Source organism: Teleopsis dalmanni, chromosome 1 (genome assembly GCF_002237135.1).
Source record: "Teleopsis dalmanni isolate 2A chromosome 1, ASM223713v2, whole genome shotgun sequence".
NCBI classification, from domain to species: Eukaryota; Metazoa; Arthropoda; class Insecta; order Diptera; family Diopsidae; genus Teleopsis; species Teleopsis dalmanni.
In genome coordinates this window covers 138,905,098-138,918,268 of record NC_051846.1, presented here as the reverse complement: position 1 = coordinate 138,918,268, position 13,171 = coordinate 138,905,098, and the positions used below count along the sequence as shown (strand labels likewise).

The window sequence follows — 13,171 nt, the reverse complement described above, 5'->3', positions numbered from 1 at the left end:
TTGTCTTCATAGAGATGGAAAATAATCCGACGGCGCTTGTTTGTTTTCCATATTTCACTGAAGACTTTCGCTAAATAAATAGTTGTATACCATTCGGAATCGACCGTTTTACTTTCCTGTAATGGTAAACTCGTAGTTGCCACATGACCAGTTTTCCCGAAAAACAAGCGACTATTTGTTTCGAAGTTCTCCGATTTTTGTTGGATTTGGTTATTCTTGAAACACCCATACATTCGACTGCTATTTGCGTTCCAGTTGATACGCATATATCCATAATTCGTCACATGTTACAATCTTATATACTCGTACGTCTATTGAAGCACTGCCATTGTATTTCTTGAGCATTGGTGTGCTGTGTGCACCAATCGACACGAGCATCTTTCTGAGATTTTGTCAAATGATGGAGGATCCAACGAAAACAAAACTTTCTCACGGCTAAATTACCGTGCAATATTTTATACTTATATCTGTTGGTGGAACAAATCCCTAGGGTTTTCTTATCCTATAGTATGTCGCATGACGATCTTGCATTTCAATTTTTGCACAGCATCAATATTTTTAGACACAAGAATACAACAACTGATTTTGGACGAATCAGTTGTTCACGACTTTCGTCAGCGAACTGTGGCCATGATTAAAATCATATTATCAGCGTTTCACAGTGGTGTGGGAAAGGATGGAGGTTCATCGTCAACTGTGAAAGTAAGTTGATCGATGCACTTTTGTCTTAATAATCTAAGACGAAAGTCGTAATATCATCGCACGAAAATGTTCACGAGTTAATTCCATCTTTTTTTGTAAATATTTAATTAACTATTTAATTTAATAACAGAAATAGTTCACGTCAACAACCGCAATAAATCATCGCAGAAAAACTTTCTCGCGTAATTTCCAAGTTTTGCGAATATTCAATTTACAAACCTCTGTAAATAGTATATACATTATATTATAATCTTAAATAAAAAGTTTTAATTTTCTGTTTTGGAAATTTTTAACTTTAGAATGTATTACATTCATTGCCTTTGAATGTCTTTTTTTTTGGGAAAAGACAAATTAGACGTAAATATGTAAATAACTTACTTAACGCAAATAAAAGCTAGAAAGCTACTTTTTAGCAGCAAACTTAAAAAAATGTTAATATTCTATTCCAGAAACAAAAATTATGAACTTTCCTTTATCCGAAATCCGCAATATCGCCAAAGTTATTTGCTACATACCATAAACTCGGATTTCATTTACTTTTTGTACAAAAAAAAATTTTTCTTTTCCTGGATTTTTTACGATACAATATTTATAAAAAAATAACTAATTAAGTTGCATAGTGAATTATACATCGTTAGTTTGTAGTTTTTATATCAAAGTTATGTATATGTTAACATTATACAACCACTGCTTCACTAAAGCCACGAACGAAGCTTCTAAACGAAAAACCGTAAAGCAATTCAGTTGCAGTTCAAACCAAACCACCCAATCAAAAATGCGTACCATGTGATGGCTATAAACAGGAATATCAAAACGTTGTGAACCCGTCAAAACCACAGCGAAGAAAACTAAAACACTCAGAAATTGCAAAAGGCCACATGACAAATACATGCCCTCTAGATGCCCATGTCCGCGCCTCTCAGTACGTGCTCCACTATCCGGATGTAGCTGGCCAGTTACTTTAAGCACGTAATATTAATCCTCTATTTCATTTGGCTAAAGCGTCAAGTAAAAATCTTAAGTGATGCCACATTTTTTCAATGCAACAAAAAAGGGAAACATTTCTCAATGAGTACTCCATGAGTGTGACTACAATTCCTCTATGCAAATATTTTAAGTTATTAGCTAATAGACAAAGGATATACATAAATATACCACATATGTATACTATATAAACTAATGCCGAGGTTACTTGAAAACCGGCAGTGCTAGTGTCACAAATTATGACGTGGCGTGCAATGAACGAGTTTGTGCTGTCGTCCAAACAAATTCGCAACTGCTCGCCTTTCTCTGAATTTGGCCTGCTATGTTGGCCTGCTTTATAGCATTTGAGGGACAACTGCAAATCCGCCGGTTAGTTGGCTTACCATAATATTTTATCGGACAATATTTGCCAAAACATTAATCAAAGCGACTCTGTTACAGCACACATTGCTGCCATGCAGTTGTTTGCTATCTGGCAACGCAGTCAATTTGCATACTTACTCACACATAAGCTAAGAACAAATTGAAATCAAAGGACACTGATGAATTCCTCAACACAAAATTAACTCGAGCTGGTGACGTTGAGTGCAACAGTCATAAGCTTCATATCAAGTTGAAGCGTTATCAGAGCCATGTGAAGTCGCACAAATGCATTCGTTTGTGTGTGCGAACCTGCAGATATAATGAGCCAATGCTTGCACTAAAAAATGTGCACTATCAGACATACTTATCGGATGCAAGATGGCTGTCATAGGAAAAGCATTTGCAGAGTATGATACTTTGGTTCAACTGGACAAAAAACTTGTGATTTATTTAATTATTATATGTTCAATAATATTCAGCAACATTAAGCATAATGTACTTTTTCGCTTCTTAATTGTAATTTCTAAAATTCGGTATAAACTCTGATAAATATCACAAACAAATTATAATTATATTTCTTTATTTGTTTTTTTATTTTTACTTTATAAAAATTCAGTTACATTTATTTTTAAATAAAACTGAAAGGACATAACTAATTATAGCATATATTGCTAGTTTGCTTGATATGAGATTTAGTAATCTATAAGCCAATCGATGTCACTGAAGTTTTATATACCTTCAGCTCAAAAAGTATCCGGATTTTGTAAATGAAACACACAAATTTAAATTTTATTCCAAATTTATTTTATCTCCTTCGAATTATGCTCCTTCTGAAGTAATACACATATGCCAACGTTTAACTCAATCTTCCATACACTTTTCGTAAGCGCGTGCAGGTATGGCTTTTTAGTTCCTTCAGCGAATTCTCTTTCACCGACCCAATCGATTCAAAACGCATACCACGAAGGGGCAATTTGAGTTTCAAAAACAGGAACAAATCGCGTACAACAACAATTTTTCATAGTAAAAATCGATTCACTTTAAAATTTTGTTAGCCTTTGTTTTTATTATTTGAGGAGCTTCACATAAGTTAATTTCTTAAAGTATATATTCTTATATTGTAATAAATATATATATATATATATATGGTGGCACATTGGGACAGCGCACCGTCCAACAAGTGGCCGCACTGAAGTGAAAGACTAGCCAAAGTGGACCGCGAAACTACTTGTTCTCTTGTTAATGCATGCAACTCATTTAGCTTCAGGTTGCCTGCTAAATCATCAACCTAAGACAGTCTTCCTCCTGCTTGCCAGTGTTGGACATTGGCACCATATATGCGCCACTGTCTCCTCTTCTTTTAGACATAGTCTGCAAATGTCTTCTTCAGCAAGAGTAGATTTATCTTTTTGAGGTGATACTTGATGTTTCCATGTCCACATACAGTAATTAGTGAGGTCAGCCAGCTTAGGGTGCTCCGAGGATAGATAAGCACTTTTATCGCTTCCCTGAACAACGGTTTCGACATCATGACTTTAGTCTGTTAACAAGTGGTCATCTCTATCCATATAAAAAGATAAAGTGAAGTCATCCACTTATCGACATACGCTGCCGTTATGTTGTAGCCTAATGGTATACTGGACTCTGGGCCACAGAAGTTATACTTCATCTGCCTTTTCGTTTTACTCAACACCGATATGTCTTTTAACACACATGACTGTTACCTCATTTCCATGAGCACATTCCATGGGCTTCGTGACACATTCTTGTACTAAGCTGTTAACTATTCATCTCGTTTGCATGCTTTTGATATCTGCTTGATTGTCCAGCGCTATCAGAATCTTTTTCTAATACACCTGACAATTCAATATGTGATCCAGAGCATGTGAGACCGCCATAAGTATCGACTGATAGACGGAAATATATTTTCTTAGATGTAGAGTGCACGTTACATTTAGCTCTTTCGAGTAAGCCCCAGCTCCAGCTCTGCCATCCATCAAGGAGCCATCGGTAAACACGCAGATGTCATTCCTTTCGCACTTATCATGTGGAAGGCCGTCTACTAATTGATGTTAAAAATTAATTTAGTATAGAATTATAATGGAAAAAAATATAAATAAAAAATATTCATTTAACTTTCCAGTTTGTAACGACCTTTCCGGCCTCTACCGCGGCCGGGGTATACTCAGCGTATACCAGGGTTCAGTACAAAAAAAAAACTCAACAACCAAAAAATTTAATAGGCCATATTAAATTACAAATAATTATAAAAAAAAATACATTACACGATTTAACATATTTCAAATAATTATATTTAACTATCATGGATATTCTTAGAAAATTAAATAATACTTCAAAAAAAAAAAAAACTAAGTACTCAATTTTGATTGTAAAGGCTAAAATTAATGCGCACATCGTGATATGCGTCAACGAATGCAATTCCCGGAAAATTGCTCAACGATATTAAATCACACGATCTTAGTGGGCATGCAACGAAACCCTTTCTTGAAATTATCATCAAACCATTCTTCTATTTTATATTTATGTTTTTATATAGTGTTGATAAAGTATGTATCACCACCTGGTACAACAAGACGTAGATTTTGGAAAAAAATATTGCCTAATATGGCTCGATATTGAGTAACAAATGTTAGTGATCAAATGTTATAAAAAATTGATTTGGTGATGAAATCCAATAACTTGGTGGGTCGTATATCATTGCGTGACGTGTACATATGACACATTTGTTTTGCATATACATTTGGTTTGTTGACAATCTTTCGCTTAGGTTATTAAAATAATCGATTAAAATGTAGCAGGAAAACTTTTTATAAATCCATTGAGTGAGAACCTATTTCACTGCCACTGACGAAATACATATTCACTAGTTTTTATTAGATCTGATTGAGAATACATATAAATAACTCGATTACCAAATTTGACATTAAAAACATTCAATTCTCGCATAGATAAAACGTTCTGAATAAAATAGTCATCATAAATATTAGGGCAGTGGCGGCGCTAGGCATCAGCGATATCGGCGACCGCCACGGCCTCGCGCCTACAGGGGCCTTGCTAAAAGTTAACTACTGTGAATTCAAAGTACTTAATGAATATATTGAACAATTTGGTTTCATATATGGCATTAATCATATCCGAAGTATATCCGAATGTTTATATAGTAACCAGAAGCATGTTCACAGTTTCAGTCAGTACAGCGTGTGCGGAAAGAAACTTCTCAAACTTAAAATTGATTAAGACTAACTTGAAAAATATGATGATCCAAGACAGACTATCTCTCTCTCGAAGGAGACAATTTATTTTTGTTGTAACTTTTAATTAACTTGTCGGTAAAAAAATGGTTTACGATTTGAAGTCGCTTTATACACATAGAAGCTTACGAAAAAGGCATTTAACCTATTTACGAGCTGAGAGATCTTTAACAATGTAAGAGTTGGCCAACTTCAATAAAAGATTTTATTTTTCTGCTGGTGGTAATCTGATAAATAATTTTTTTTTTATATTGACTATCCTAAATATTGACCCTAAATAAATATGTTATTTTTTGTCTTTTTTTAAACGTAATTATGCACTATAGATTTTTTGGAGACAAATTCTGAGGTTTAAAAGTCATTTTGTACAGAAAAAATAATTACATTTTTATATACACTATTAATATAGATTCAACCAGAATATAAGGTAACTATAAAAAAGTAAAATATATGAAACCATAATTTAGTAATAACAATTATTACAAGGTTTTAGAAACATAATCTACTAAAAATAACTTTAAAATTTTCAATACCCACATCTGTAATATACTTTTGGCATTGCAATTGACAATTTCCATACATAGGAATTCATTATTTTAATTGGATCATCTTTAATTCCATATATAAGAAAATTTCTACAGATAATACTGATTAAATTCACTCAAAAGTAGTGGAGGAAAGAATTAATTTCTTGCCATATTTCCTAGCTCTGCAACTTAATGCAGTTCAATTCCGAAAGTGGAAAAACAAAAAAAAATAATTTATTGCAAATGGGAAATTGAAAGTTTTTCATTGTCTATAATGTGAATTGTACTGCAAGTAAAATGTAATTAAAATGCTCCAAAACAAGTTGCAGTAATTTTTATTTTTCATTCAATTTAACAAATTTAACAAATTAGTTGAAATATTTTCCTTCTACGGCATCCGCAATGGATACTGTGAATGCTAACTCACAGCTTTGCAGGTTTGCAGGTTTCCTACAAATTCACATACAAACTTCACACCGGCGAGTCTTTATCATTTGCTTTCAATTAGAAATCTACTAATTTCTCTTGATTTATATTTTCCGAATTCCCTTTCTTAAGATACTTTGTTTCTTTTCAATAGAGCTGAGTAAAAAATGTGCTTTAAAATGTTGACCACTAAACAATTCTAAACTATTTACTCAGAAGAATCAATAATGAATTTGTTACCTGGGGCACGTTTGACACTAAAACTAAAAATTAAATAAAACAATGAAAATATTGTATTTGCGTAAATCTAAACAACTTTAGGTCGTAAAAACAAATTTGAAGTGAATAACTTTCCATAATAAAAAATAGAACGCTATCACTGTTATACCATACTTTAATAAAAAAGTGTGATGGTATAATTAGCTTGAGGTCTCAGCAGGTCTCTGCGTATAATATACGACAAAAATATGATAACTATTAAATTTGAAACATAAGTAAAATTAAGTAAAACAGTTTATATGTGAGAGAACATTATTGAGACGACTGTTTCCAATGGTGGAGCAGTTCAATCATAGATACCATAGAAGAGATGAACAATTACTCTGTAGCCTTTTTAAATATCCAGCAAATCAACGAAATAGTACGACCGCCTGACATCTTTTCTCCTTGATAAACATCTCAAAATCTTAACTGTTGCTAATAGTGTAGCTGTTATAGTGAAGAGATTTACCAAGTGGAACGTAGGTTTCTTAAACAGTAAATTAAAATAAATTAAGCCAATTCAGTTTACGTTAAATTTGAGGCAACCGACAAGATAATCCTGCGATGTTCCTTAATAAATTATCTATTCTTAAAGAATATTATGTAAACTTCAGTGCCATATATTAAATTGTCGTTTCAGTTAGACAGCAGAAATATCAAAACTAAATAAATATAATGGCTACCTGTACACATATATCACCGCATTCCTAGAAATTTCAAAGAACTCCAATATAGATGTCAGTCAAAATCACTTGCGAGAGCTTGTAACAGTGTAGGTGCTTATATTTAGAATAGCTAATACCTAAACCGAGTGTTATTAGACATACAACTAAGATTTAGTATTCAAAACTTTTGTAATTTTATTCTTATATAAGTTTTCTGTGGTTTGTTGTACTTTGAAGTAAACATTAAGTATCTCATACAGTTATACCTTTAACCGCGTGTTGTCAAATCTTGTCGCATAAAAAATAATATTTACACAAATAAATTCGTCTTCTTTGGTGCCGTAACCGAAATTAGCATTCAATTTATATTCGCCACTGCCATTTTTGTCAACAATGTCGTTTGCAATAAGATCAGTAAAAAGGTCGAAGTTAAGGGAATACTATAATCAGATCAATGTTTTAACTATACTCAAAGACAACTAAATTATATATAAAATGCACTCACATTTTTTGGAAATGGACATTGACGTCTTTTGATAGATAATTGCTGCACCATTTTACTCCAGTATTCGCCTGGTGTAAACAAAGCAGTACACAAATCTGGTCGAGCGAAGTTGTAAATTGTGTTTACCCATTGCCCTCGGGATTTCTTGTAAATCTGCCCATAAACCTATTAAAGTTTCATATCGTTCATTATACTCGTATATATGTAAAGGAGTACAACTAAGAAATTGAAATACTTTACCTTGATGGGTGTATTCTTCGGCAATTCCGCGGTCATTTTTGCTTTACCTTTAACGTGTATTGTATCATTGTTCATTCTTATAAATTTCAAGTCCTTTATATCCGCAATCTTATCCAAAAAGTTTTTGGGATAATTTTTACATTTGCTTAAGATATCTTCATCTTTGAATTCTATTTTATAGCTGTAGGTCTACAAAATTCTGTATTATTTCTTAATATTTGGCTTTTATTTTAAATTTCTTACTTCCACACTTAAAAGAGTTGCTCCGTGATGTATGATACATACTAGAAGGTAAAATATTACCTGCCTCATTTCAGGAAATTCTAAATTTTGTCATGGCATGCATTGTGCTTTATATAGATTACAAACAGACAATTAAGAATAATTTACGTGCTGTAATTGAACATTTAACATATAACAAAAGTAGGAAATGTTAACATGAACGGAATAAATACAAATCGAGATTAGAATCTTATGCTGATGCGCATCTGAGCTTTGACAATCACACCAACCGCTCCAAAAACTTACCATACAAAAACTATTATTTTATATTGTACAACATTTTATTATATATTATGTTATTTTGTTCTTAGTTCAAACTGAATATAGATATTATTAATATATATTATATATTATTAATAAGTTATTATATTTCAAACAAGATTTATTCGTGAAACACAATTTTTTGAGTGAATGACTAAATTGCAGTTTTTACACGTTCTGAGGTTATTAGGCGATTCATATCTTAAAATAACAAACCTTTAGCTGAGCATGAGAGTTAATACACCTCTGTTTGATATCACTGATGTCCTACAACATTGAGTCCAATGGGACTCTTTATAAATAAATTTAAATTCTGTTATGTTATAAAGAAAATTTCAGAGACATTTAAACCACATATATTCCAACTCCATTAAACAATAAGAATAGATATGGCGATATCTGTATGTCTCTCCATTAATGTATAAGCACATTTCTCAGTTTCTAAACTGATCGAATGAATATTTAATAAGTAGTTTATATAAATGTGGTTTGAATTTCATGTCGGAAGTTTTTTAATATAATAAGTTTATATGTATATATAAATATTTGACAAAATCAAGAATAATTATAATATTAATTAATAATAAGTTCTAATAAGAATTAGTTCTGTTTTCAGATCAGTTGTTACATTTTATACTTAATTTCAAATAAAACTAAACGATAGCGATCCATATTTTAGTAATATATATTAAGTCAACAATTTGCAATTTTAAGAAATTTGTTATTCCAAACACAAACGCTATAGTTTATATGTATGTAATTATAAATTATAATTTACGTTAGAATATTATTTTTTTATGTACTCGCTACTATCTATGTATGCCTAAAATGTTGTTTAGTAATAAAATATAAACTTTATTTTTATCATAATCATATTTAACATATGACGCTAATAAGAAGTCATAGTGTACTTCTATAATATTTAGAGACATAAAAATAAATATTTACATGATAACACAATATAAATTATTTTAAAAAATTTTGAGAAATAGCATGAAAGTACAATATTTAGTAGCAAGTTCTATGTCAATATTTCCGGAGTGAACTAATCGTGCGGAACTTCATAGTACACAAATAGTGAATTCTATCGACCAGTTTAGTGTGGCATTCTTACGATATAGAAAATAAGTAATAAATTCTAATGTTTATAAAACGATCAACTCGTACAGATCATGAGCCTCAGGACGGTGAGAATTACCATAAACTACTTTTTAAGGAAACAAAAAAGCAATAAATGACACTTTAATTCAATCAATATTAATTTGAAACAAATAAATTTTGAATTATATTACTTATCACTGTTACATTTCTTGTCTGGATTTATTCAAAAATTCAAAGCTACATCTATTTTATATACCGTAAACCTAATTAAACAGAACACAATAAGAATCTGTTTAGTTAATATTACACAAAATCAAATAATATCTCAAAATCATTTTTGGATTGATTGTGTTCTGTAATAACAACCACAAAATTTGTTTCATCAACAAAATAGTTGATAGTGACAATAATTTCTCATGAAGAGGAAATACATTGATCATGCATTAAGGACTTAAATACTCAATAATATAATCAAAGTTAATATGAGTTGTACCTTCTGCTCAAAAAGTATCCGGAGTTTGTTGTTTATTAACTACACCTTAAGTTATACATCTTTTGTTATGTTGGTACACCCTTTCTTGACATATGGTACGAATTTGAGCGCCATCTGTCAATTAGTTTGTTTACATCAGCTGTTAATGTGAGACTACCTCAAGTGCATTTAGCAATTTTTACTATGGGAAATTCTTGTTGTACGCGATTTTTTGACCAAACACGGCACCACTGTCATCGCTCAGGCACCATATTCGCCAGATCTGGTGCCGTGCGACTTTTTCCTGTTTCCGAAACTCAAATTGCCCCTTCGTGGTAAGCGTTTTGAGTCGACTGAATCAGTAAAAGAGAATTCGCTGAAGAAACTAAAAGCCATACCAGCACGAGCCTACGAAAAGTGTATGGAAGATTGGGTTAAGCGTTGACATATGTGTATCGCTTCAGAAGAAGCATATTTTGAAGAAGATAAAATAAACTTGGAATAAAATTTAAATTTGTGTGTTTTATTTACAAAATCCGGGTACTTTTTGAGCAGAAGGTAGTATTTATTTATAATATTAATTTTAATTTAACGTACGATATGAACTATTATTATTTAATTTTAAAAAATAATTTTCGGGTGAATATTCTTTGAATCACATCCAACTTACCTGTGACTAAAACTACACTGTAACCAAAGACATTATGCAAACAGATCAGAGGGTCTGGCAGTAGATATAATCCTATACCAGGAATTCAAAGCCGGAGTATAATTTAATTATCTTCAATATAATGGCATAGCGTCATTGAGAGTAAAGAAAATCGACACGTGGAAGTAATGGAAAAAATTGCGTTGAATAATCGATTCTACCAAAATCACTTGTCAAATCGTAGCGTCTAGAAAACTGTAACCGTAACTTTATATTGTACATCCGGTTAGTAAACTATTTTAGAGAATACTAAGTTATGGCGATATCACAATTTTTAACAATTTCTCTCCAGCTTAGTATTTTTCCCAATGCACTGAAATGCAACACAACATGACCAACAAAAACCTGTTTACGCTTTACTGGAGCGTTGCCTAGCAGCGAATGTAAACAGAATGAACCCATAAACAATTCTCAGTAAACGCTTGGAAAGCGAGCCGTACGCATCATGTCCACTCGGTGAAGAAGTGAAAGTAAAATTCATATTTTTAAAGTAAAAACAAATTATTTAATTCCAACAAAAATGAATTAATGGGTTTATCACTGTGCAAGTGGAAATGCTGTTGTTGTTGTCAGCGGAACTCCAATAGAATTACTAGGTATTTATTCTAAAATATACTATGTAAAATGTAAAATATGTAAAATTTATGAAAAATGTGATTTTGACTAGTGCGCCAAAAGAAAAGTTAATAAAAGTTGTGCTGCTCGGTTTGGAGGGCAGCGGTAAAACCGAAATAGGGTGTGCATTAGCTGGTACACAGCGCTTAGGTGACGACTCGACCAATGGGGTCCAATACTTTCGAATGAAATTGCCAAGTGTTCAAGTGTCAATTACTGAAATAGGAGGCAACAAAGAAATGCAGAAGATTTGGCATCACTACTTCGATACGGTAGATTGAAAAGAAACAATCAATTTTTGCATGTTTTAAGAGATCTAATCAATTTCAGGCAATGGGTTTCATTTTTTGTTTTGACATGTCCGCAACTTATGAAGAACTTAAAGACTCCTTCGAGGTGCTGCAGAAGACTTTCGCACATCCCTTTGTAAGTGGCAAACCATTTCTATTAATTGCTACCAAAGCTGACTTGGCAGATCAGAGCGTGCAGCTGTATGACATAGAGAACACATTCCAACTGGAAACATTGGCGAATTATTATTTCAGTAGCCTTCGTTTGTGCTGCTATTCGAGAAACTCATCAAATGCAATTGTAGCAAATGAAATTTTTGAGGGAGTAAATTGGCTTACTGCGTATATAAATAAAAATATTATTATGCTCAGAAAACGTGTAAGATGTGATACGAATATGAAGGTAAAGTATTATTGTTATGGACTATAAGTCCAAAAATTATAAATAAATAAAATAGAATAGCGTTTTAATTGTATTACTTCTTATATATATAAAAAAACTAAATAAATCCATTTTGAACAGATTTGGCAAAATCAAATCAAAAAAATAATACTTGAAGGGAACTCAAGGAGAGGCAAATATGAACGCTTAAAAAAACGTAGAAGGGTAAATTATATAAATAACTATTATTATGTTACAATAAATAATATTTGCTTTAATAATTCTACGCAGCTTTGGGCGACAACATATAGGCGATCAAAGAGAAGAATTCGGCCATGTACAGCACCAGCTACTATTTTTTCTGTATGCCAATCAACTGAAACTGTCGAATTGTCAACTTCCAATGATCTTCTGCCTTTATCAACTCAATTGCCAAACAAAACTAATGTATTTTTACAGCAGCAACAAAATGGATCTACTGTGGCATTATAAATTCGGGATCTGGATTTTGTTTTTCTCCTCACCTCCAATATTTATGGATTGTACACAAAAAACACGTAATTCTTAGAGTAATTGAGTTTAATTTAGACTTATTTTGCTTAAAGCTATACTTAAGATGTAGAGCAGGGTATGAAGATGTGCCGTATTTGTTAAAGTGCTTTAGTTTTTCTTAATATATGAAACGATTATTATATGTTTCCATAAACATAAGTACAATTAAAATAGTAAACAATAGTTTAGATTTAGAAATGTGTATTTTTTAATTAACTTATCATTGTAAAAAATAGTGTTTTAATCAATCGCTATATTCCTCTTTGTAACATTTAGTAATTAAATACAAGAAGAGACAGACAGACACCCGTTAAAGTGCAGATTACCCTGTATCGTGCTTTTTTATAAAAATGTAAACAAATATAAGCAGAGACAGACAGACACCCGTTAAAGTGCAGATTACCCTGTATCGTGCTTTTTTATAAAAATGAAAACAATAACTAAAAATAGGGTATTCCACTTATAAAACCTTACTAAACGATGAACTGTAATGAAATAATGTCAATAAAAAATTTTTCGGAGATCCAAAATATTATTATTAAATTTTTTCAAAAAGTTTAAC

The 13,171-nt window shown here is 31.7% G+C and overlaps 2 protein-coding genes across 2 annotated transcripts; one reads left to right on the top strand and one right to left on the bottom strand.

Moving 5' to 3' along the window:
• Positions 1 to 7,420: 7,420 nt before the first annotated feature.
• On the bottom strand, positions 7,421 to 8,267 carry LOC119666605. Its single transcript, XM_038075888.1, has 4 exons — positions 8,189 to 8,267; positions 7,946 to 8,134; positions 7,706 to 7,870; positions 7,421 to 7,640 (listed from the first exon to the last, which is right to left on the bottom strand). Exons 1-4 carry the CDS (start codon positions 8,255 to 8,257, stop codon positions 7,461 to 7,463), a joined length of 603 nt encoding a protein of 200 aa, XP_037931816.1. The 5' UTR covers positions 8,258 to 8,267; the 3' UTR covers positions 7,421 to 7,460.
• Positions 8,268 to 11,414: 3,147 nt separating this feature from the next.
• Positions 11,415 to 12,549, top strand: LOC119666324 (ADP-ribosylation factor-like protein 2). The gene is made up of 4 exons (XM_038075607.1): positions 11,415 to 11,657; positions 11,716 to 12,078; positions 12,199 to 12,282; positions 12,349 to 12,549. The coding sequence occupies exons 1-4, from the start codon at positions 11,415 to 11,417 to the stop codon at positions 12,547 to 12,549; spliced, it is 891 nt and encodes a 296-aa protein (XP_037931535.1).
• The last annotated feature ends 622 nt before the right edge of the window (positions 12,550 to 13,171 follow it).

Excerpts from the sequence above, each read along its gene's own strand:
- LOC119666605 (XM_038075888.1), bottom strand. The coding sequence starts at position 8,257 with ATGAGGCAGGTAATATTTTACCTTCTAGTATGTATCATACATCACGGA. Across the intron at positions 8,135-8,188 it reads CAACTCTTTTAAGTGTGGAA|ACCTACAGCTATAAAATAGA; the intron begins GTAAGAAATTTA and ends AGAATTTTGTAG. Across the intron at positions 7,871-7,945 it reads CGAAGAATACACCCATCAAG|GTTTATGGGCAGATTTACAA; the intron begins GTAAAGTATTTC and ends AAACTTTAATAG.
- LOC119666324 (XM_038075607.1), top strand. The coding sequence starts at position 11,415 with ATGAAAAATGTGATTTTGACTAGTGCGCCAAAAGAAAAGTTAATAAAA. Across the intron at positions 11,658-11,715 it reads GGCATCACTACTTCGATACG|GCAATGGGTTTCATTTTTTG; the intron begins GTAGATTGAAAA and ends AATCAATTTCAG. Across the intron at positions 12,079-12,198 it reads GATGTGATACGAATATGAAG|ATTTGGCAAAATCAAATCAA; the intron begins GTAAAGTATTAT and ends CATTTTGAACAG.